This window comes from Pseudorca crassidens, chromosome 20 (genome assembly GCF_039906515.1).
Source record: "Pseudorca crassidens isolate mPseCra1 chromosome 20, mPseCra1.hap1, whole genome shotgun sequence".
Classification (NCBI taxonomy): domain Eukaryota; kingdom Metazoa; phylum Chordata; class Mammalia; order Artiodactyla; family Delphinidae; genus Pseudorca; species Pseudorca crassidens.
The window spans coordinates 49,006,064-49,031,007 of record NC_090315.1 but is presented as its reverse complement, the minus strand read 5'-3'; the positions used below and the strand labels follow the sequence as shown (position 1 = coordinate 49,031,007).

Sequence of the window (24,944 nt, the reverse complement as noted above, 5' to 3'; positions counted from 1 at the left end):
GACACGTTTAGATTATACGGATAGAGAAAGATTGAAAGTATGATGATTAAAAAAACCCCACACCATGCAAATGCTAACCAAAAGAAACCTATATTAATATTAGGCAAAATAGATTTTAAGGCAAAAAGTGTTACTACAGACAAGGAAGATCACTTTATAATGAAAAGAGTTTCAAGTCACCAGAAAGATATTATAATTTTTATTTAACTAGTAATATAGCTTCAAAGTATATACATAAAGCAAAACATGACAGAACTACAAAGATAGACAGATACACAATCATAGTAGTATATGTTAATATACTCTCCTAAAACTGATTAAACAAGCAGACAAAACTATCAGTAAGGGTAAAGAAAACTGAACAACAAAACAGCAAATACATTCTTTTCAAAAAGAGATGGAGGATTTTAAAAAAAGACTATATTGGGCCATAGAGCATGTCTAAAAAAATTCTAGAGTACTGAAATAATATGGAATATATTCTCTGACCACAAAATAATTTTAAAAAGTGGTAACTAGAAAAATCCACATCTTTGAAAATTAAGAAACTTCTAATAAACCAGGAGTCAAAAAAGAAGTATTAATAATAGTGAAAATTAGAACACTTTTGAACTTAATGATAAAAAATACTACATATAAATATAAAAACTTGTATGCTGCAGCTAAAGCAGTACTTAGTGGGAGATTTATAATCTTAAGTGTGTATATTAGAAAATAAAGAAGACTACAAGTTAATTCCCTAAGTGTTTATCTTTGAAATTAGTTAAAGCAACACTAACCCAAAGGAAGCAGAAGGAAGGGAATAACAAAGATAAGAGTGGAAATCAATCAACTAGAAAGCAACCATACAATAGAGCGTAACAACAAAGCCCAAAGATGCTTTTTTGGAAAAAAACAGTTGAGAAACCTCTAGCAAGGTTGATCAAGAAACAAAGAGAGAAGGCACAATAACCAATATTAGAAATGAAAAGAGGACGTCACATAAAAAAGGTAGTAAGATTCGTGCTGTGAGACCTAAAGTTCTTATGAGGTTGTCTAAAATGAAAAAACACGTCAGCCGGGCCTCTGGTAGCTCCCTGTGTGCTAAATGTGTCAGTGACAGGATCAAACATGCTCTCCTTATTGAGGAGAAGAAAATCGTTGAGAAAGTATTGAAGGCAAAAGCACAGAGTCAGAAAGCTAAATTAAAAATGAAGCTTTTTTTGACACTCTCTTCAATAAGTGGTGCTGGGAAAACTGGACAGCTACATGTAAAAGAATGAAATCAGAACACCTCCTAGCACCATACACAAAAAATAAACTCAAAATAGATTAAAGACCTAAAAGTAAGGCTGGACACTATAAAACGTCTTAGAGGAAAACATAGGCAGACACTCTTTGACATAAATCACAGTAAGATCTTTTCTGACCCACCTCCTAGAGTAGTGAAAATAAAAACAAAAATAAACAAATGGGACCTAATTAAACTTAAAAGCTTTTGCACAGCAAAGGAAACCATAAAACGAGAAGACAACCCTTAGAATGGGAGAAAATATTTGCAAGCAAAGCAAACGACAAGGGATCAATCTCCAAAATATACCAACAGCTCATGCAGCTCAATATCAAGAAAAACAAACAACTCAATCGAAGAATGGGTGGAAGACCTAAATAGACATTTCTCCAAAGAAGACATACAGATGGCCAACAAACACACAAAAAGATGCTCAGCATCACTAATTATTAGAGAACTCCAAATCACAACTACAATGAGGTATGAACTCACACCAGTCAGAATGGCCATTATCAAACACTCTACAAACAATAAATGCTGGAGAGGGTGTGGAGAAAAGGGAACCCTCTTGTTCTGTTGGTGGGGATGTAAATTGATACAGCCACTATGGAGAACAGTATGGAGGTTCCTTAAAAAACTAAAAATAGAGCTACCATATGATCCAGCAATCCCACTACTGGGCATATACCTTGAGAAAAACCATTCAAAAAGACACATGCACCCCAATGTGCATTGCAGCTCTATTAACAATAGCCAGGACATGGAAGCAACCTAAATGTCCATCAACAGAAGAATGGATAAAGAAGACGTGGTACATATATACAATTGAATATTACTCAGCCATAAAAAGGAACGGAATTGTGCAACTTGCAGAGAAATGGATGGACCTAGAGAATGAGTGAAGTAAGTCAGAAAGAGGAAAACAAATATATAATATCACTTATTTGTGGAATCTGGAAAAATGATACAGATGAACTTATTTGCAAAGCAGAAATAGAGACACAGATGTAGAGAACGGATGTATGGATAGCGGGGGTGGGATGAATTGGGAGACTGGGATTGACATATATACACTACTATGTATACGACAGATAATTAATGAGAAGCAGAGGAACTCTGCTTGATGCTCTGTGGTGACCTAAATGGGAAGGAAATCCAAAAAAGAGGGGATACACGTATATGTATAGCTAATTCACTTTACTGTACAGCAGAAACTAACACAACATTGTAAAGCAACTATACTCCAATAAAAATTAATTTTAAAAAATGAGGGTTTTTTGAGTACCAAAAAAATCAAAAAACAAAAAAAAAAGGTAATAAGAGGATAGTAACAATGTTATACCAATATTTTCAGTATATCGATGAAATGGAAGGGCTCTTATTACTGACTCAAGAAGAAACAGAACATCTAAATAGTCCAATAACCCACTGAAAGAATTGAATCAGTAGTAGACGATCTTCCCACAAAGAAAACACCAGTTCTCAGTGGCTTCACCAGTGAGTTCAAAGAAGACATAATTTCAATCTTTTATAAACTCTTTCACAGAATTGAGAAAGTGAGAAAATTAGCAAAAGTGACACCCAAACTGAACAAAGAGTATGAGGAAGGAAAACTGTGGTCCATTCTCATTCATGAGCACAGAGGCAAATCTCCTACACAGACTATTACCCAACTAAAATCAATCTGTATGTAAAAAGGGAGTTATCAGTTTATGAAGAGTCTATCAGATTGGTAAACTTTAAAAAATTCTGACAATACCAAGGGTTGGTGAACTCGCATTGCTGATTGGCAGTTATCTACTGATTGGCAGTTAGAGGCAGGCGCATCCTATGACCCAGGGATTCCACTCCCGGGTGTACACTGTGGAGAGATACAGGCGCATGTGCATCAAGAGGGCGCTTGTGCAAAAAGAACCATAGCAGCATTTTCCACGATAGCCAAATGTTGAAACCAACACAAATGTCTGGCCATAGTAGGATGGAGATCTAAATTGTGGTCTAGTCATTTAGGATAGTCTACAGCGGTGAGGATGAATGAACCTCAGCTGTGGGCAACGGCATGGAGGACCGTCACAGTTCACAACTCTGAGCGAAAGAAATAAAACATTACAGAATGTATATAGTATGATTTCTTTTGCATAAAGTTCAAAAACAGGCAAAACTAAACTATATTGCTTAAAAGCAAAGACATGATCATTACAAAATAAGGATAGTGGCAACTTTTAGGAGTCAGGGAGAGAGGGGTGTCTGAGGAGGTGGCAAGTTTTAATTTCTTGGCCTGGGTATTGGTTTAACTGATATTTATTTCATAATTTTTTGTTTAAACAAACATGTTTGCATGCATATACATGTTTATATGTACACATACATATATGTATATGTATGTTTTATATACTTTTCTGTATCGTTCACAGTGAAAAATATAAAAATACAATAAAATAAAGGGCATGGAGACTCTCTCTGAAGAACAAAACAGATAACTAGATTCTGAAAGTGAAGGAAGAGACGGAGTGGGAGTGCAGGGAACAGGCCTGGTGGGCTGAAGCTGGGGAAACAGAAGAGATTTTGATGGAATCCGGACAGTGAGAGTTTGGAGTGACAAACTGATGAAAAGAGCATTTATCTTCCCACCAGTTCATAACTCCGGGCCATGTCTGCCCAACCACTGTCAAAGTCTTCTTGGGCCACCTCCCTGAAGTGGTCTGCGCATAAACAAGCACATAGACAAATGTGTGTGTTGTACACTTGATACACTATTATGTGTCCCTTGCTGTCCTTTTCACCACATATATTCTATGTGACTTTTGTAATTAGGAAAACCAAGAAGAATATTTTAAATTTGAGCAAGGCAAACAAACACATAATAGAGACAAGTCCCTTTTACATGCCTGAACCGAAGCTCTATGTGGCCCTGGTTTATGTGAGGACTTGGGCAGCAGAGGAAAGGAGGGAACAGGAGCGCTGTCGACCAGTCGATCATCCCCTGCCCTCCCGACCACCACCAAGGCTGGCCCAACTAAGGGATGCAGAACGTGGATCCAGAGGCCCCCTGGGCGGAGCCTCCAGCACGGATATGGGGGCGGGGAGCCCCTGGCAGGCAGGGCCATACCTCAGAGTTGGCCGGCACCACAAACTGGGAGGGCAGGCTGATGTCGGGCACCCTGCATTCCGTGGAGAAGGTCACCGAGTAGGGCAGGGGGTTCTCCACCTTGATGGAGGCCGACGTGCTTTGCCGGACAGGGCTCACCATCTCGATGGTTTTGATGATGCCTGAAGGGATGACCTTGAAACTCACCACGTAGTATAGGAACTCGTTGGTCACCTCGTTTCGGAAGATCACCTGGGTTCACAGAGAGAGTGGGAGGAAGTGGGGCAGAGCAGAGGGGTTAGCCCAGGGTCCTCCGCCGTCTACACGATCCTTCTCCCTGTTCGCAGTGCGTGAAGCACAGGGACCAGGCTGACACAGGCCCTCCCAGCCCCTGTGAACCCTGCCAGCCAGCCCTTCTCTTCAGGTATTCCGCTCTGGCTTCTCCCAGGTGAGAGAGCATGAAGGAGCCTGGGTTGCTTTAGGAGAGGCTAGAGCAGCACCATCTAGTGCTGAAGATGGTGTCCCCAGTGGGGACAGCTGAGTGGCCCTGGAGAACAAGCAAGACCTCAAGAGGTTCATGTTGTGGTGGGCTTCACTCCAATTCCTGCTGCTGCTGGAATAGTTAATAATAACAATAATGATAATGATAGCATCTAACACTTGATTACTGTGTACTAGGCACTGGAAGTACTTATTTAATTCATACAGCTTGTAGGCAACATGACTATTCCCCTCACTGGTTTTTCTAAACATGAGCAAACGGGCTTAGCAAGTTATTATCTTGTCACCTGCAGAGTGGTATCAGAACCAGGATGAGAACCCAGGCTGGCCTGACTCCAGAGCTCACACTTGTAACTGCAGTGCGTTGTCCCCTCACCCCTGTGTCTGACCTGTTGATAAGCTGCTCCCCTTTTTCAGTTCTTTCCCTGGATGACTGATGATGTTGAGCATTTTCTCATGCGCTTCTTGGTCATTCACATATTTACTTCTGTGACCTAGAGTCTACTGCAGTTTTTTGCTTTTTTTAATGCCTTGAGCTATTTATCTTATTACAGTAGGTGGTAATAGTTCTTTACATACCTGCCTTTTTACTTGCAATCTCTTCCTGTCTTTAAATTGAGAGTGCTCTGATACCCTCTGTATTTTAATTGGAGTGTTTAGTCTTTTACATTTAAAGCAATCATTTATGTGTTTGGGTTGAAGCCAGCCCTTTTGCTATTTCTTTTCCATTTGTCTCTTATTTTTTCATTCCTTGCTTGCTACTTTCCTGCCTTCTTTTGGATCAATGTGTAATCTTTTGTAATATATTTCATTTCCTCTACTGGCTTCTTACCTATATTTTTAAATAATAGATTTTTAGTAGTTGCTCTAGAGCTGACAACACAGCAGTCAGGAAATTGTCACAAGCCAGAGAGGACAATCACAGGACTCACTGCATAGGTTTCTCTTCTCTCTGATGGACTGCAGTATTGTGCTGCCTGCTGTCCGATGCTTAAGAAGAGTTACCTCAGATATTTTGTCCAGTTTTATGGTTGTTCATCGTGAGGGTCTAGTTACTCCAACATAACCAGAAGTAAAAGTGTTTTTGACTTTTAAAACACTTTTAGGTTGTTATTGTTCATTTCAGTATATATGTTACTGTAAAGAGATCCTGTGATCTGGGTTTGTTGTCATTTTTACCCAAAATTTTACTTGTATTTTATTTATTTTTTAAAAAATAAATTTATTTCTTTATTTATATTTTTGGCTGCGTTGGGTCTTCATTGCTGTGCATGGGCTTTCTCTAGTTGCGGCGAGCTGGGGCTACTTTTCGTTGTGGTGCACGGGCTTCTTATTGCAGTGGCTTCTCTTGTTGCAGAGCACGGGCTCTAGGCGCACAGACTCTAGAGCGCAGGCTCAGTAGTTGTGGCGCACGGTTGCTCCGCGGCAATGTGGGATCTTCCCGGACCAGGGATCGATCCCGTGTCCTCTGCATTGGCAGGTGGATTCTTAACCACTGCACCACCAGGGAAGTCCCTTCACTTGTATTTTAATAAATATATTTACTGGTATTTTTCTGTTCATACCTACAGTTTACAAATAGCTCTAATTCTCTTCCTACCCTTCTCTATGAATGAGAAAATCTCTTATCTCCCCATTTGCTTCCAAACGAAAGAAAATTTTTTTCATTGCCTTATTTTATCCCTCCCCTTGCTATTTCCTATATTGAGGTCACATGAAATATTAATTTCAGATTTCTTTTCAACAATTATTTGAAATTACCTATCAACTTAATTTTGATTCTTTGTTCATTGTATCCTGTACTTTCCTCTTGGATTCATTTACAAGAGGAATCATTTTGCTAATTAGAATTAATGTTTCATATTTTCCACTGTATCTGTTAACGTAAACATAAATTGTGTACAAATTATAAAAAGAGAAAAAGAAAATTTTTAAATTTTGTAGCACTTCTTTCAGATAGGGATTGTGTATATGGGTTGGTTACTTTGAGTCTCTGCATGTTTAAAAGTGTCTTTATTTTGCTCTCATGATAGTCTTGTCTGGAAAAAGCATTCGAAATTGAAAGTCATTCTAAACAGTTTGAATAGCTTACCCTATTGCTTTTGGTATTCAGTGTTTCCATGAGAAATCTAATGTTATTGTGAATATTACTTCCATCTATTTTCTCTAGAATTATTTAGGACTTTCTCTTTTATCCCAGTTTTCTGAAATTTTGTTCTCATGTACTTAGATGTGAGTCTGTTTTTCCTTGGTTGGCAACTTGGTGGGTTCCTTCAGTTAAAGACTCAGACTTTGTCAAATAGCTCTGGACATTTTTTTTCTTCAATTATTTCATAGAGTATTTTCTTCCTTTTATTATCTTGTTTTTCTGTTTCGGGAGCTCCTATTAGATGGGTATTAGAACCTCTTGATATATATTTTATGTCTCATATTTCCTTTCAGCTTTATTTAGATACAATTCACATGCTATACAATTCACCCATTTAAAGTGTACAATTTAGTGCTTTTTTAATATATTCACAAAGTGATCCAACCATCCCCACACTCAATTTTAGAACATTTTCGCCACCCCCAAAAGAAGCCCTGTCCCCAGTAACAATCATTCCCACTTCCCCCTAATCCATCCCTTATAGTCCTACGCACCACTAGTCTACTTTCTGTTCCTATAGATTTGCCTATTCTGGACATTTCATTTAAACAAAATCATATAATATGTGGCCATTTGTGACTGACTTCGTTCACTTAGCATAATGTTTTCAGCATTCATTTCAGTGTTGCATGAATCAGTACTTTGTTCCCATTACTTTTTTTTTTTTTTTTTTTTTGCGGTTCGCGGGCCTCTCACTGTTGTGGCCTCTCCCGTTGCGGAGCACAGGCTCCGGCCGCACAGACTCAGCGGCCATGGCTCACGGGCCCAACCACTCCACGGCACGTGGGATCTTCCTGGACCGGGGCACGAACCCGTGTCCCCTGCATCGGCAGGCGGACTCTCAACCACTGCGCCACCAGGGAAGCCCCCCATTACTTTTTATTGCCAAATAATATTCCATTGTATTTATCTATTCAGTAAATTGATGGAAATTTAGGTTGTTTCCATTTTTTGGCTTTTATGAATAATGATGCTATGAACATTTATGTACAGGTTTTTGTGTGGACGTATGTTTTCACCTATTTTGGGTATAAATTGCTGAATTCTATGGTGACTCTACGTTTATCCATTTGAGGAACTGCCTGACTTTCTTCTAAAGCAGCTGCACTATTTACACTCCCACCAGCACTGCGTGAAGGATTCATGTTCTGCACACCCTTGCCAGTACTTGTTATTATTGCCTTTTATTCTTGCCGTTTCTTTGTGCTCACGTGCTACTTTTTCACTTTAAAATCTTTCCCTAGGTGGTTCCATCCTCCATCTTGGCTTCAAGTACCACCTGTAAGCGGGTAATTCCTCTGTAATTCTCTTCAGCCCTGACCTCTCAGTGAGCCACTGACCCATATGCTCCTTTTCTTTACAGCACTTAGGCCATTTTATAAGTATGCATTCATAGTGCAATTATTTGATGAATGTCCATCTCCCTCCACTGGACTGTGTGTTCCAGGAGAACAGAGACTGTGCCTACTTTTGATCATTGCTGCATTACCAGCACATAGTGTATAGCATATGGCGCATGTGCTCAAGAGATGCTTGTTCAATTGACGAATGAATTAGGACAAACCACTCATGTGTGAAAGACCCTGAGGAGTCTTAGAGTCGATGGCTCTAAGCTGAATCCTGGCTCTGATGTTACTAGCTGTGTCAAGGGCTCAGCATGATGCTGGACACTCTATAAGCCCTCAGAAAAGGGATCTTTTGTTACTATTTTTGTGGTCTGGTGTTTGCTGGTCCACTGTTACCTACTGCTTAGAGATTTTCATGATTCTGCCACCTTGAAGGCTTGGAATGGACCTACACGTTGGCTGGCTAGCCCTGCAATCTGGTCTCATCTTGAAGAGTCTGGGAATCCTGAATGCCTTTGCCTGGTCCCTCTAAATGGTCAGCCTAACAGGATGACGCTAGGCTGGCTGTGAGAGGGCATCTTCATTCCCAACACGGGGATCATCAGCCTCAGGGTCAAACCTCTGGGGTCCCAGGGCAGTGCCCTTAACAGGTGGATACCTTTGCTGTGTACAGTCCCTCCTTGTGGGAAAAGAAGTTCAGCTTGTAGTCTTTCTTGGAGGCAGACAGCACATCAATATAATCAAGGCCCTTTAAGGTGACACCTAGGTCGGGCTTCTCCGGTTTCAACATTTCCACAATGACCTGGAATCTGGGGGAGCACAAGGGTGCAAGAAGAGAGGACAGACAAAATGAGACAGTTTGCCCAAAGGAAAGAAGGCAAGGTGCCATCTCCACTCTTGATTTCATGGAAAGCACACGGGTCCAGGGTTCTAGTCTTCACTCTGTCACTAACAATAACAGTAACTACCATTTACTAACCGCCTATTTTGTGCCAGAACTGAGTCGGTGCACCACGCGTGTTACATTACAGGCTTTTAGTCCTCACAGTGCCTGTCGGAGGTACCTCTCGTTATCCTCTCCATCTTACTAGGGAAGAAATTGAGGCTGAGAGAAGGAAGATGACAGCTCATTTAACAAGGCCTAGTTACTGGCAGAACTAGCATTTCAGCTTGGGTCTGGGCCTTCATCCACTATGCTGAGCAGGCAGTTCTCTTCTCCCAGCCTTTGGCTTCTTTTCCATAAAAGAAGGGGAACAGGCTGGTTGGCCTCAAGCTCCTCTAGGTCTTCTGTTCTCCTCCACTCTCACTGCAAGTACAAGACCCAAGGGACGTCCTTCTCTGGCCAGTGGCTTAGGTGATAAGACAGGGCTTTCAATAATAACAACCACAATTATCGTTTTGATAATAATAATGACAGCTAACATTTACTGAGCACTTATTTTGTGCCAGGCTCTGCTCTAGGAGATTTTCAAGTTATCAGCTGCTCACAGAGAGCGCTGAACAGGAGACTCTCTCTGGGGCTCAGCTGAGCAATGCCTGGCCGCAGCACAGAACTTTGACTCTTTAGCCCCCACTGTCCTCTAGGGGCCCTGACCAGGGGAGGGGCTAGGCTCAACGGTGCGAGTCCTCCCCCCGTCTCCCCCACTTCCTCACCTCTGGGGCTTGTTCAGCCAGTTGGTTATTGGCAGGAGCTCAGTGTAGGGCGTCTTACATGGCACTTCACGGTAGATATTGGCCACGGCTTTGGGGAGCTCGGGAGTCCCATGCAGTACATACAGCCAGCCGGTCCCATCTGGGAGGGGGAAGAAGAGGGTGCCCTAAGAGAAGAAGAAATGTGGTCAGAATGACACAGAGGGTCCTTTATTAGCTACCTCTCAGGCATGGCAGTAGCACAGGATTAGTGGAGGCTCTGCAAATAAGCATAACACTTTTGGAAAGCAGCTTGGGGATATGTTCCCAAGAGTCATAAAAATGTTCATGTGTATTTGAACCAGGGATCCCATCCCAAGGAACTTACTGAAGAAAAACCCCTAGAGCAGAAAAAGTTACATGTATACATACATGTGTATATTAGAACCACTTATATTGATGAAAATTTAGAGATAACTTAAACATCCAACAACTGGGGGATGTTAAATAAATTATGGAACTGTCATTCAATGAAATATTAGTCAGTCGTTAAAAATGATTATCACAAAGATTACATAGTTAAATAGAAAAATGCTCATGATATAATGTAAAGTAAAAGTAAACAGGAAGCAAAACTGAGGATGCTGTGATGGTAGCTATGGCTGTATTTGAATAAGGACTGGTAGTGAAGACGGAAGAAAACAGCTCTTTTTGGGGAGGGGAGGTGGAAGACTGTGGCTTCTTTTTTTTTTTCATTTTTATTACAGTCACTATGATGCTATTTGTGCACTTAAACTAAGTACCAATTGCCTGATGCTTAGTTGAGGACTCCATTTTAGAACTGAGCCCCTGGTTCCAAGAGAATCCCCTAAACATGAAAATACATGGACGAAAAGGGAAGCTGTGGACTTGATAAGCTTTGGACATGATTCCCCGTGGATCCAATATCATTTGTGGGGTCCCCTCTTGTTTTAACATTCTCTCTCACACAACTCCTCCCTCCAACCATGCCAGGAAAACAGTGGGGGAGGTGGGGCTCAACCTACCTGATGCTTGCGGTTCTCCACATTCAAGGTGCGGGGCCGGTAGGTAATCTCATAGGGCTTGCTTTGCTGATGGGGCTCCAGGGTGATGAAATCGGGCCCCTCCCAGTGCTCGCCTTCGAAGATGGGGTGCAGATTCCAGGTTTGGTTGGTGTGGTTTGAAAGCATGATGGTCTGTGTGTGCTTGGAGCGTACCTGGCAGGTGAAATTCACCACCTGGAAGAAAACAGGCACCTTAAGCAGGCAGTGGAATTTACAAATCTGGAGTTCAAGGAAAGGTTCAGGCCATATATATATATATAGATATCTATATATCTATATCTATATCTATAGATATATAGATATCTATCTATATCTATCTATCTATCTATCTATATCTACCTCTCTCTATATATATTTGGGTGTTGTCAGTATAGCAATGTTTTTTTCAGGCCAAGAAACTGGATGAAATTATCAAGAAGTAAGTGTATTTAGGAAAAAAGAAGGAATTTCAGGACTAATTCCTGACTGGCGTGTTCCAATGTTAAGAAAAATCAGAAGAGGAGACAAGAAGCGGCAGCTAATAAGGTGGGTGGAAAGCCAGGAGAGGGTGGTACCCTGGAGGCCATGTAATGAAGGAAGTGCGTGAAAGAGGAGGGGCTTGTTCAAGGTGTCAAATGCTATCGACAGGTCAAGTAAGATGAGCCATGAGAACTAGCCATTGAGCTTAGCAACGTGGACAATGTCGCAGTGGTGTGAAGAGAGTTAAAGAGATCACCAGTGGGACGAGAACAGAGTTTAGCAAGAGACCCACACATATATTATCAATTGGTTTCTGACCAAAGTACAAAGGCAGTTCGGTGGAGAAAGGATAATCGATTAAATAAATGCTGCTGGAACTGGATATCCATGTACAAAAAAAAAATGAATTTTGATTCCTGTCTTACACTACATATGAAAATGAACTCTAAACAGACTGAGGATCTAAATTTAAAACTTGTGTCCTGAATATACAGAGAGCTCTCAAAACTCAATAGTAAGAAAACAAACAACCCAAATAAAAATAGGAGATCTGAACAGACACTTCAACAAAGAAGATATATGGATGGCAAATAAGTACCTGAAAAGATGCTTAACATCATTAGTCGTTAGGAAAATGCAAATTAAAAACCACAATGAGATATCACCACGTACCTGTTAGAATGACTAAAATTAAAAAAAACTGACCATATCAAGTATTGGCAGGGATGCGGCACAAGTGGAAATGTCAGACGTGGCTGATGGGAATGTAAAAAATGACACAACCACTTCGGAAAACAATTTGGTAGGTTCTTAAAAAGGTAAACATATACCTACCCTATGACCCAGCCATTCCACTATTACATACTTACCCAAGGAAATGAAAGCATGTATTCTTGCCAAGACTTGTACATACACATTTATAGCATACTGCATGATTCCATTTATATAACATTGTTGAAACAACAGGAGATGGAGATCAGGTGTCTATGACCATAAGCAGTGTTGCCAGGAACTATCAGGTTTCCACTGTTAGGTTTCCAGGAACAGGGCTAGCAGAGGATTAACCCAAGCCCATTTTTTTCTTCCTTCCTCCCTTCCTCCCTTCCTCCCTTCCTCCCTTCCTCCCTTCCTTCTTTCGTTCTTTCTTTCTGTACGCGGGCCTCTTACTGTTGTGGCCTCTCCCGTTGCGGAGCACAGGCTCCGGGTACACAGGCTCAGCGGCCATGGCTCACGGGCCCAGCTGCTCCGCAGCATGTGGGATCCTCCCGGACTGGGGCATGAACCCATGTCCCCTGCATCGGCAGGTGGACTCTCAACCACTGCGCCACCAGGGAAGCCCCCCAAGCCCACTTTTTAACCATAGAGAAAGCGAAAGGTGTTCACCCCTTACTTAAAGAGCTTATCACAGAATTTGATCTAGCCCAAGATGTCAATACAACCTTCCCTGAGAATGAGATGCTTGAGTTGAGAGCTGAAGAATAAATAGGAATTAACTAGATGAAGAGGGGGAAATGAATATATCAGCGGTGGGAACAGCATGTGCGAAGGCCCTATGGTAGGAGGGAGCAGGTCTACATGTTTGATGTGGGCACCAAGGACTGTTTGAACAGGGCCACTTGTTTCTAGAAGGCCTGACTGAGTTCTCCTGTGGGGTTTGCTGGGCCCACTCTGGCCACTGGCCCATCTGTGGGCAGCACCTACTGACCTCTTTTACCGAAGGTGGTCCCACGCAGACTCCAGACAGGGTTAGGCTCAGAGGACTGCCACCCTGGATGAAGCAGAGCAAGTTTTTACGGAGGGTCTCCTTGCCCACCTCAGTAGGATGGTAAGTCACTTCGAAAGAAACCTCCATGCCTGCGGTGATATAGCCCTCTTCCGGGCTGATGGAGAAATGAGGCTCAAATTTTCTGGCATCCCATTTAAACCTTTTCCAAGACAAAAGGAGACAAAGTAGTTTACTAATATCCTTGGGGTGTCCTCAATCCTGCTGAGAAAAGAGATTTTGCCTGTGCTTTTAGCTGGGAGGTTCAGACTACTGGGCAAAGCAGAGGCAGTGGGACAAAGGCCAGGTCATTCCTGGGTGGGATCTCCAGGCTCTCCCTTGGGGCTGAGCAGGGTGGGAAGTGGCACACTGAGGGGCATGTGCGTGAACACGCTTACACGTGTACCCGAGGTCACACAGCTAGGATGTGGTCGGGCCAGGACTGGAACCCTCCTGAGACTGTGGCCATAGCTGCTCCCTGCACTGCCTCTCAGGTCTGACCAGGGGGGTGGAGATGATCCCTTCACATGACAGTTGCCCCTATTCTTGGTGGCACTGGGATCCGATGGCCCTGTGTGGTCACCCCCTCTGTGGTCTGGCACTTGGTCCAGGTAGGACACAGAGGGTGGATGGTGCAGACCAGTGCTTCCAGTGCCAAGGCTGCCATACCACAGCCTCAGGGCACTGTTCAACTGAGGTCGGTGTGAAGGGTGCCCCCTGCAGGTGTGTGGTGCGCAGCGGGCACGGCGATGGCAGCATTCCCCAAGTAGTGCCTGGGTGGGTCCCTGCTGGCAAGTCATATAACCACTTTGAGCCTCAACTTCATCTGTGAAATGGGGACAATATCTTAACCACTTTAGAGGGTCCTGGGATAGTTAAATGGGAATCCAGGCCCAGAGGGCTCTCCTACCTCGCACCCACGTCGCCTGTGTTCAACATGAGGACGTGACGCGTGGCTTGTGTCTGACACACGACTGTTCCGAAGGGAAGATGTTTCTGGTCCAGGGAGATCTCCAGGGCCTGGCAGCAGCCGCTGAGGAGGAAGAGGGGCCGCAGGAGCCCCATGCACTCCATGAACACCTCTTCGGAGAAGGGAGGGACACGCTTCTTCGGGGCGAAGTTGACTTCCAGCTTCCGGACCTCTTTGGGCTTCAGGGTGATGTTGCGGGATGGTGTCAAGGTGATGACCTGGATAAAATGACAACGAGCCTCAGCAGCTGAGGGTGGGGTGCTCCTGAGGCTCCGTTTCGGGAGGTCCCGCTGCTGGGACCGTATCAGGCCAGGTGTAATATCATTCTGCCCTCTCACCAGCTGTGTCACCTGTGGTGAGTTACTGAAACTTTCTGTGATTTACTCTACGGTGAAGACCCAGACCACCCGTACAAAACGTGTGGCACGTAACAGGCATTCAATCAGTGTTAATTCTCTTTCCAACCCCTGTTCTCTGGTGGAGGAAACAGTAAGAGCAAGTACAAAAGACTCAGTGCTCCGGTGGTTTTCAAGGCGCGCTCCCTGGGCTCCCTGCATCACATTTCCCAGTGTGCTGGTTAAAAGGCAGACTCTTGGGTCCTGCCCCAGCCCAAGAGAACCAGTCTCCTTAGGAGAGCTTAGAACCTGCATTTGAGGACTCATGTGTTCTAAAGTTTGAGAACCGCTGTTGGAACTTGAATATAAGGGGCTGCTCTCTCCCCTTGGTCCTGGTAAAAATCAAATCAAAATCAGCTTGAAGGAAGTCAAGCCCTTTTCATCCTTGAGCTCCCTTCCGTACCACCGGAAGTGGATTGTGGCGGGCAGGGAGGGGGGCGGGGGGAGTGAGATAACGGCTGAGAATCACAATAGGAAAGTGACCTTAGAGATTTCTCAAAACACAATGATGGAAGTGACCCCCCGGGGTGACAGTGCCGGTCCAGGCCATTCTGGCAGCTTTCGTCTCACCACCTCAAGAGGCAGAACTGGTGCAGCCGAACTGTGAGGGGCCCTGACCCACTGGAATGAGGACTTTACTTTGGATTAATGAAGAAAGGGAAGCAGCAAGTTTTCCCTCTTTCTCTGGATGGCAAAGTGGGTGATGTGGGGTCCAAGGACGAGATGCCCACTGGGTCTCCTGCTTTGGTTGGCCTCTCACAGCCAGTGTTCCTGTATCCTGCAATCCTCAGATGGTCCACAACACTCCTACCACATTGAATCACACCTAGGATTCCAAAAGCATCAACCCCTTTGAGCCTATATAATCTTCCCTGCCAGAAACACTCTTCCTCAACCTGTCTGCCTGGGAGATACCTCTTCATCCTGTAAGACGCAGTTCAGACCTCTCTCCACTGTGAGGCCCTCCTCTGAGCAGCCCTGGTCCTGAATCGCACCCTGCTTCTGCAGCTTCTAGGCTTTCCTGGGACTGTTCATGTGTCTGTGACCCCAAAAGACTGTGAACTCCACCAGACCAAAGTCTATGTCATATCCACCTTACTATGGACTGAATTGTGTCCTCCCAAGTCCATATGTGAGTAGTGTTTGGAGATGGGGCCTTTGGGAGGTAATTAGGTTTAGAATGAGGTCAAGAGAGTGGGACCCTAATGATGAGATTAGCGCCCTTATAAAAAGGGACACCGGAGAGCTGGAGCTTGCCGTCTCTCTGACATGTGGGGACACAGCAAGAAGGTGGTCGTCTGCAAGCCAGGAGGAGCGTCCTCACCAGAAACTATGTTGGCACCCTGATGTCAGACTTCCAGCCTCCAGAACTGCAAGAAAATAAATGTCTGTTGTTTAAGCCACCCAGTCTGTGGTGTTCTGTTATGGCAGCCCGAGCTGACTAAGCCACGCATTTCCAGCACGTAGCACTGACTTACTGAGTAAATGTAAGAATGAACTGAATGAAGGAATGGATATAGTCCATCCTCAAAATGAAATACACCTGGTCCATCTTCAAAGGGCCACGCAAACACTGTGAGATGGGTAGACGGCGGCCAGGACTGCAGCTTCTCGATTTAGGGAGCTCGAGGACATGGATTCGGCAACAAGCATGCTTCTTTCACACAGCGGACTGAAGTGGAAGGAGGGACAAGCTTTCGGGGGCAGATGAGTGACGTATATCGAAACATACTCTTCCTTTTGGTCCAAGGAGCCCACTCCTAGGAGTATGTATTAAGCAGAAGGTCATGGATTCACACAAAGTTTTGTTTACATGGATATTACAATGCTGCTTATAAAAATAAAAAATCAGGAACACCTGAGATGAGCAGAAACAGAGGATTGGTCCATCTGCATAATGGAGGTATAGAGGCACAAATGACATTGAATGTTTAGGAGCTATTTCAATTTGGGAAAAGCAGGTTTCAAAACAATCTGAATGTTAATATTTTATTTTAAAAATGTGTAGGAAAAACAGGGGAAAGATAGGTACCAAAATGTTAAGTGATTATTTCTGGGTATGAGATTATAGGCGAAATGTTCTGCTTTGTGATTTTCCGTATTTTTCAAATTTTCTGCTGTGATGATATATGTATATTCATTAGAGCCCAGATCTTCTGAATCCAGCAAGGGCACTTCTCTTTCTACATCACTGTTGCCCTCTAGAGGCATGCAGCCTCTCCAAGCCTTGGTTTCCTTACATGTAAAATGAGAATCATAGAAGCACCACCCTACACTGTTTCTGTGAAGGTGACCAGAGGCAGCACAGGGAGAGCTCTCAGAACTGCCCGGCACACTGAAGGTGCACAAGAACCGTGAGGTGTCAGTGTTGCTACTGTGGCCATCCCTGTCATCGGGGCAGGGGGTGGGGGGAGGGATGGGGCATGAAGATGCCACTAGGGGCCCGAGCACCAACCTTGGGGTCCTGGAGTTCTGGAATCGAGAACAGGGCTGACAGGTCAAATGTGAGCTGGGCTTGGCTGTCGTTCATGATGGAAATCGTTTTCTTCGCCACCTGTCCAGGCAGGACAGCTCCTAACTTCACAGTCCTATTGGCTGGATTGAGGACTAAAATCTGTGGGACAAGAAAGAGCGCAGGGAAGGAGGGTTCATCAGTTAATGAGAAAAAGAAATACGATATGGGTACCCTGGTGAGGCAAGGCTGCTTCCTTCTCTTTCTGTGTCCCTCATTCTTCACATTGGATGGGCATTCGCCCACTCAACAAACATTTATGTGCTTAAAATGCCCACTAAACAACTTGTTGCACAATCACATAATTACGGCTGGGTTCAGAGATGTTAGGAAGGAAAAGCTCAGGGTACAAGGGGCTGAGGCAGCCTGGGGGTGAGGGAGGCTTCCCTGAGGAAGGCATGTTCCTACTGAGAGCTAAAGGAAGGGTGGGATCCTGTGGGTTTGCGTCAGGGGGGTGTGGGGCTGGATCCCGAGGGAGGAGACAAGCTGTGGCGAGGCCCTGAGCTGGAGGGAGTGGACTGGACTCCCAGCCCGTGGCTGGGAGCGAGAGGGAGACACGGGAAGACAGTTCGCAGAGGGGTCAGGCTTTCTTCTGGGAGAAGTGGGAAGCCAGTGCAGCCTGGAGCAGCCCCATCAAGTGTGTGTCTTGGGAGGGTGCCCTGGCTCACTCCTCTGTGGAGATGGACTGGAAGAGGGCAGGAGAGAGAGCCTTTAGGAGTGAGAGGTGATGGTGGCAGCGGAGGTGGGAGAAGCACGTACATTTCAAAGTCCTCATCTGAAGTACTGATCAAAATGCTGACCTGGATCAGGCCAAGGTCAGGCTGGGCCTTGTCCTCCAGGATGACGTGACCCACACGAATAGCACCCACTGGTCACTGTCATTTGACCAGTCACTAAACTGCACCCCTCCCCTACACGCTCTTTCTATCCTGCCCATATGTTTCCATTTTGTGTACAAAGGCAAGGGTCTCCAGCCCCACCCTGTGAACTCCTGGAGGTGAGAGAACACGCTTAAGCCTCCTCTGCAGGATTTCTGCAAAGCACCTGACACAATGGGTGCTGAATGAGTGATGAAAGAATGAACACTCGAATGAATCAATGACATCAGAAGAGACCCCATCACTGGCGCGGGTGCAGACACACCAGGTGGCCTGGTCCTGTTGCTCTCCGGCTGCCGGAATACACCCCTCCCGTTTTCTCTTGGCTGCTGAAATGTCCCATGCATTGCCGAGGATCTTGGAAGGTCTTCAGTTTTCCAAAACTCCCTATGAAACGCAAATACTCCTACCAGACAGACACTTTAAATGTTAACCAGACACTGGGAAGAAAGGGATTAGCAGCAGGACAGGACCAGTCCCTTCCTAGTAGGAGCACCTGGTTAGAAGGAAGGCCCTCAGTCAAACAGGATCCTGGGAGTTGTGGCTGGCTGGAGAATGTCAGTCTGTGTGGTGTTAAGGAAAAATGTCCCATGACTGAAAGGTTTGTCTGCATACAGAGCTTAAAACAAGTCTTACCTCGTAACCTGAAAACACTACACGCCCTAATGTGGGACGAAGAGGACATGCTCGGGATGCTGCATCTGATAGTCTCAAACTTCTCCAAGAAAAAGAGTGTTTCTCCAGTGACCTCCTGTGATTACTTGTATCCTTTGATACAGTAAAGTTTGGTATTGAACGAGATCTATGTGATTCACTTGGGTCTGATCTGACGATTCACCCCTGGGTGGGACTGGTTGACCCCCTGACAGAGCAGCTTGGGGGCAGGAGACTTGGAGGGGGTGGAAGGTGGGCTCAGGTGGGCAAAGAAGGGCAAGAAGGAGGGGCGCCCAGCCCGAGGATCTCCCCAACTGGCTCTTACCTTCATTTCAGTGCCTTTCCCTTTGATTTCAACTACTTGTTGTGAGAGCCCATTGATTTCAAAGGGGATGAGTTCTCGATAATTGATACTTTCTCGAGGATAAAAGATGATGGGAATCTCCAGTGTCTTTCCTGGCTTCACCACATCAACTCGGAAGTTCACCTCGAGGTGGCTGGTGTTGGTGTACAAACACTCTAAGCTGGAGAAGATCAGGGGGAAGGTGTGTAAGCTCTCGGATGCCTGACCCAGTGGTGGAGATTTTGTCCCTTGTTTCTCTGAGCTGGATCCACTGCTTGATGTCCTGCCCAGTTTTCCTGGAGTCCAAATGTAAGGGCTGGAAGGGACTTCAGCAGTGATCCAGCCCGTGGTCTCCCGGGCACTGTCGAGTTACTTCCCCCAGATCACATCCAGAGATCCTGGCAGAGCCAGGCCTCAAATGCAGTCTCATGACCTTTTGCCCAGTGCTCTTTTCACTTTCTTTATCCTCTCTTCCTTGATAAGGCAGCTCATGGTTTTGTACCCTTTCATAAGAAGGGGGGGCTTCCTGAAGTAACTGGGTGGTAAAGCACAGTGGGGAGGAGTATGTGTCCAGAGTCAGACGGACAGGAGTGTGGATCCGGGTTCTATCCCTAACTAGCCATGTGACCTGAGAACCGTTTACTCAGCCCATCTGGGTCTCTGTTTCCTCCTCTGTAAAATGCGGGTAGTGATGGCTACCTCATAAAATTGTTGTGAGGATTAAATGAGATAAAGTGACCAAATCAGTCACTAGACAGGGTACAGAGGAAACATTCCATAAAGGTGAGCTCTTATTATTATTGCTAATTGCTCAACTAGAAGGGACCTTCAAAGATCATGTCCACCCCCCTTCATGTGTGGGCAGGAAGCACGTAGACCTCCATTACAGCCCCTCCTCATCTGCCTTCCGGGTATTTAGAGAAGGACTCTGGCTGAGGCAATAAAATAGAGCGCCACGCCTTAAGCAAAGCAAGACTCAGATTAAATCAGGCAAGGAGGAGTGTAGGTAGATAAGATTTTAAATTAGTATTTAAAAGTACATGACACTCTTGTAATTTAACATTCAGGAGAATCATCATCACCAGCACCATCACCACCATCACCGCCACAACAGTAGCAGCAGATAAAAAAAACTGAGCATTTCCTATGTTCCGGGCACTGTTCTAAGTACTCTCTCTAAAGGAACTAATTTAATCCTTTTAATAGCCCTGTGGGGAGGTACGACTATCCCCCACTTCAGGCAAGGAGACAGAGGCACAGAGAGTTTAAAAATTTTGCCCAAGGTCACATAGCTAGGGAAGTGCTGGGATCTGAACCTAGACCTGTGCTATGTGATATGGTAGCCACTAGACACACGTGGCTCTTAAAGTTAAAATTAATTAAAATAAAATAAAATGAAGTTCTGTTCTGCAGTGGCACTAGCCACATTTCAAGTGCCCCACAGTCACGTGCAGCTGTAGGCTACCGCACTGGACATTGCAGACATACAACATTTCTGACACTGAAGAAAGTTCACTTGCAGAGTACTAACCTGGAGAACTTTGAATAAACATAGGTCTCTGGGCCAGTTTTGTTTTCTTAGGTCTGGAATAGGGCCCAGAAACCTGGACTGGAACATTCTACACAGGGATGGCACAGAGAGGCTGGATTTGAATCAGTTTAGATCTCAGTTTAGATCTGCCATTTACTGCAAGGTCACTTGCCTGAGAAATTAACTTTTTAACTCTCCAAACCTCAGTTCCCACATCTATTACATGCGGAAAATAAATGGAAGCCATCGAACCTCTTGTCAGGTCACTTGGCATTGCCCTCCTCATTTCCAGAAGAGGATTTTTTTTTAGCAGAGTAGCTCATGGCTATCCAAGTATGAGTGTTAGCGGCGGGGAAAGGAGACTCAGGATTCACGCCCACCTGTGTCTGAGGCTTTCCCAGAATCCTTCCTTTTCTGTCCTGGCAGGACCCCACCTGTGTGGAGGCTGTAGGACCCACAGGAGTGGCAGAATCATCTGGAAGCTCTGGGAAGTCTGCTTACCTCATAGACGTCTCTTCCTTGCTGGAGACAACTAGGATTTGTTTGTATGGGGGCATCCCAGCTTGGTAGATGAAGCAGGTCCCAAAGTTGTAGCTGGTGAAGGAGAAATGGATGGCTGGGCTCACGGCACAGCCCGAGATGCTGCACAAAAATGTTGGACCGTGGCTGATCTGTGGGAAGGGAATGGCAGGTGGAGTGTGATTACAAGTGAGAGGAAAGGGCCCTTACGCCCTCAGGTGAAGGAGGGGAACAGTCGAGTGCTTAAAAAAAATTCAGGTCTCAGGGCTCCATCTGCAGAGATTCTGATAAACAGTTTACATGTTTATTTAAGGAAAGCAAGGTGGACTACTCTGCACCTGGGCCCGACATTGGCTCTTGCTTTGCTCCTGCAGCGATGATTCAGCTTGAAGGCGGAGGGGTGTGCAGAGACTGCCAGTCCTTACCCAACAGCTGCCTCCCAGGGCCTCCTCATTAGCAGGACTCTGGCTGCCAATGTGCCTGGGAAACATGCTTGACTTCCCATCCTTCCTTGCAGCTAAGGGTGGCCATCAGACATAGTTCTCAAGACAGAATGCTGTGAATGTGTTCAGTGTTGGACAATGTTAAATGGTCTCACCTTGATTTTGAGTTCCAGGCCCTTCAAGACACATTTCTTAAATGGCTGGAAAGACAGGGAGGCCTGTGCACTCTGCCCCACATCCACACTGCCATCCATGGGTGAAAATTCCAAGTACTGCAGCAGGGACTTGGGGCCGGATAGCTCTGCCTGGAAGCTGAAGTTGAACTTGCCGGTGTTGATGAAGCTGAATTCACACTGGACACATTCATTCAACGCCACCTGAGAGAGAACAGAGTTGAATGTTGAGTGAATGCAAACCATGGTTCCCTTCTGTGGGGTCAGGATACGCAACACGTTGGGGGAAAACACCCTGTGGGAAATAGTGAAGGCAGATGATTTTCGCGAGTTGAGTTTCATTAGCTCAGAGAGTAGTCAGAGAGCCCAGCAAGAGCTACTAGGTGAGAAGAGTGAGATGACAATTTAATTCCTAGATCTCACTTGGTAGCAAAACATCCTTCTGTAGGTTTAAGACAAGCATTTCCCCCTTCTCTCCCATCTCTCCACCCTCTGGAAAGTAAAATAAGCTTTCACATCAGAACCATACACATTCTGGGGGTGGAGCTGCTCCTGGCCTGTTTCTGTTCTCCTGGTCTCCCCGGCATTTGAAACAGAGATTCAGCGACTATTCACTTGTACTGCTTTTCCCAGCCAGTGTGGAAACAGAGAGAGCGAGGCCCTCTCTCATCTTTACCTCATAGAAGTTGAGAGTCGTGGTCTGCTTGGGAGTCAAGAGAGTGACGGTGCCAGTCTTGTCCTTGCACTTGACCTCTACATTCACAGAGTAGCCCTGAGCCTTGACATTTAAGGTCAGAGGGTGGGCTTTCTTTTCCACATTGCAGATCAAATTGAAGTTCACTTCTCCTTCCTGCTTCGGTGTGAAGAAAATATCAATTGGGAACCTGGTTGGGGACGAAGACAGCAGATTAGATGACTAGACCAACCTGTTAAAGAAGGCTGAATACTAAACTATTATACACTAGGAGGAAAAGGCATCCTAACTCCAAATCACGATGAATTTTGAAGATTTGCCAGGCACGGCAGGCCACTGCTTTATGGATTTGCAAACACAGTGGATAGCAAGGAGAAGAATATAAACATAAGAAAATACTGAGAACAAGAGCTTAAAGTTCTCAATGCTCTACAATTCACTAGGAAAATTGACAACAGGGAATAAGTAGGACAGAGATGGAATTGTAATATCTAAATTTTAGAGTGGGGAGAGACTTCAGGGACGGGGCACTCGAAGGGAAACCGATTCTCCTGGCTGGTGGGCCTGGGACCCTGCCATGTTGGGCGAGTGCAGTCCTGGGGGCCTTCCTTTCTGTTTACCTGGACAGCGGTGGGACCCAGCCTTCCATGGGACACACGACCAGGCTGCTGCTGAAACCTTCAGAATATCGGGAGGTGTCCTGGAAGGCAAAATGGAACCTCTGCTCCTCCTTGTTGATGATCTTCACGGTCTCCCTGGCCTCTCTGCCTGGAGGGGGAAACACTGCCCTCAGGGAGGCCTCGTGCCTGCTCCTGGCCCACCTCAGGAGGCACGAGGAAGCCTTCGTAGAAGAGGCTCCGCAGCTTCTTTCCCTTCCTCTTCCCAGCTCCTCGGCCTTTGGCCTCCTCTCTTCCTTCTTTTTGCTCTACAAGGATCCTTCCTCCCAAAGGGACTCTACCTCTTCCTTCTAGAACTTTACCCCATCAACTGCCTGTTCCTCTTAGGTGGCTGCTCTGCCTGGGTCACAGCTCTCCTGGGATCCTCCTTGTTCCTTCAGACCCGATGCCTTCCTGCTTTTGTTAATGGGGGCTGGTAGGCCCCTCAGCCCTGCCCATATCTCTGTAAACAACCCCTGCATCGGACTCTTTCGAATTAGGCTTTGGGTATGTCACCAGCATGCTGACAGGGCCCTGACTAATACATCTCCTATCACTGTTTTGCTTTTTCTTACTTTCCTTGACTATTGTAGAGCATTTATTTTTCCACATGAACTTCAGAATCATTTTTTCCAACTCTTCCCTCACCCCAATCATTTTGGAACTAAGGTTGCCAGATTTAGCAAATAATTTTTTAGTATAAGTATGTCCCAAATATTGCATATTGCTTGGCATTCTGAACTACTATTCATTGTTATCTGAAATTCAGATTTAACTGTGCATCTTGTATTTTATCTGACAACCCTAGTTGGGATTTTAATTGAAACTCGGTTAAATTTGCATTTAATTTTGGGAGAATTGACAAATGTTCAGATCTTGTTTGGGGGCATTTTAATAAGATTTTATAGTTTTATTCACATAGGTCCTGTGCTTTTCTCGTTACATTTATCCTTAGCTATCATATAGGTCTTATGAATGGAATTTTTTGTTTGTTTCTAGGTGCTTACTGCTAAAAGAAAGAGAAACCATTGATTTTTGCACACGTCTTGCATCCAGTCATTCCTACATTATCTTGTTGATTCTAGTAGTTTGTTTTGCTTTTCTCTAGAGTCTCTTGAGGTTATCTATGTATGAAGTCATCAGCAACAGCATAATGAGATAATTTTGCCTCTTTTTTCCCCAATGTTTGTCAATTATTTAATTTTCTTGTTCTATTGTATTTGCTAAAATCACTAAGAAAGTGTTCAATAATGACAGTGATAATGAACATCCTTGCCTAATTCCTGACTTTAATTGAAGTGACTTTAGTAGTTTATTACCAGATAATATCTGCCCCTTGATTTTGGTTAATCTTCTTTATTCACGTTTTTCCCTCTATTCCTATTTTACTATTAGAGTTTTTGTTGAGAATGTCTGCTGAATTTTAGAAATGACTTTTCAGTATATATCAGTATGATCACCTGGTTCTTCTTTAATCTGTTGATGTAACAATTATATTGAAATGCACCATCATTGCATTCCTAGATTAAACCCTGTTTGTCTTATTATTCTTATGCTACCTTGCTCATTTATTTGTTCAAAACCTTACTAAATGCCACAATCTCCTCCTATCTGTTTATATGTATCAGTATAAGAAATGTATGGAAGTAATACACATCACATTGTTAACACTGGCTTCCTTTGACAGAAAGGAAAGGATGAGATAGAATGGGGGGGAATGATTATTACATTTTTCCTTATACAACACCATATTGATTGATGTATAAAGAATATTACTTTTATAAATAATAAAATCTAATGAATTACTAAAAAATCCTCTGACTTTAGTTGTATTTTACACACACACACACACACACACACACACACAAAACATCACATCCATGTGAT

At 44.6% G+C, this 24,944-nt stretch overlaps 1 protein-coding gene across 1 annotated transcript in view; it reads right to left on the bottom strand.

Annotated features, from left to right (window-relative positions):
* The window catches only part of HYDIN (HYDIN axonemal central pair apparatus protein), a 433,808-nt gene that overhangs the window by 7,461 nt on the left and 401,403 nt on the right, over positions 1–24,944 (bottom strand). The window contains exons 74-85 of the mRNA XM_067720656.1: positions 23,022–23,169; positions 22,384–22,591; positions 21,690–21,911; positions 21,074–21,243; positions 19,024–19,222; positions 17,110–17,268; positions 14,200–14,477; positions 13,233–13,452; positions 11,030–11,242; positions 10,008–10,171; positions 9,013–9,163; positions 4,380–4,610 (exon numbers count right to left, since the gene is read on the bottom strand). Of these exons, the coding sequence (XP_067576757.1) occupies positions 4,380–4,610; positions 9,013–9,163; positions 10,008–10,171; positions 11,030–11,242; positions 13,233–13,452; positions 14,200–14,477; positions 17,110–17,268; positions 19,024–19,222; positions 21,074–21,243; positions 21,690–21,911; positions 22,384–22,591; positions 23,022–23,169 (2,363 nt within the window). The remainder of the gene's footprint in view (positions 1–4,379; positions 4,611–9,012; positions 9,164–10,007; positions 10,172–11,029; positions 11,243–13,232; positions 13,453–14,199; positions 14,478–17,109; positions 17,269–19,023; positions 19,223–21,073; positions 21,244–21,689; positions 21,912–22,383; positions 22,592–23,021; positions 23,170–24,944) is intronic.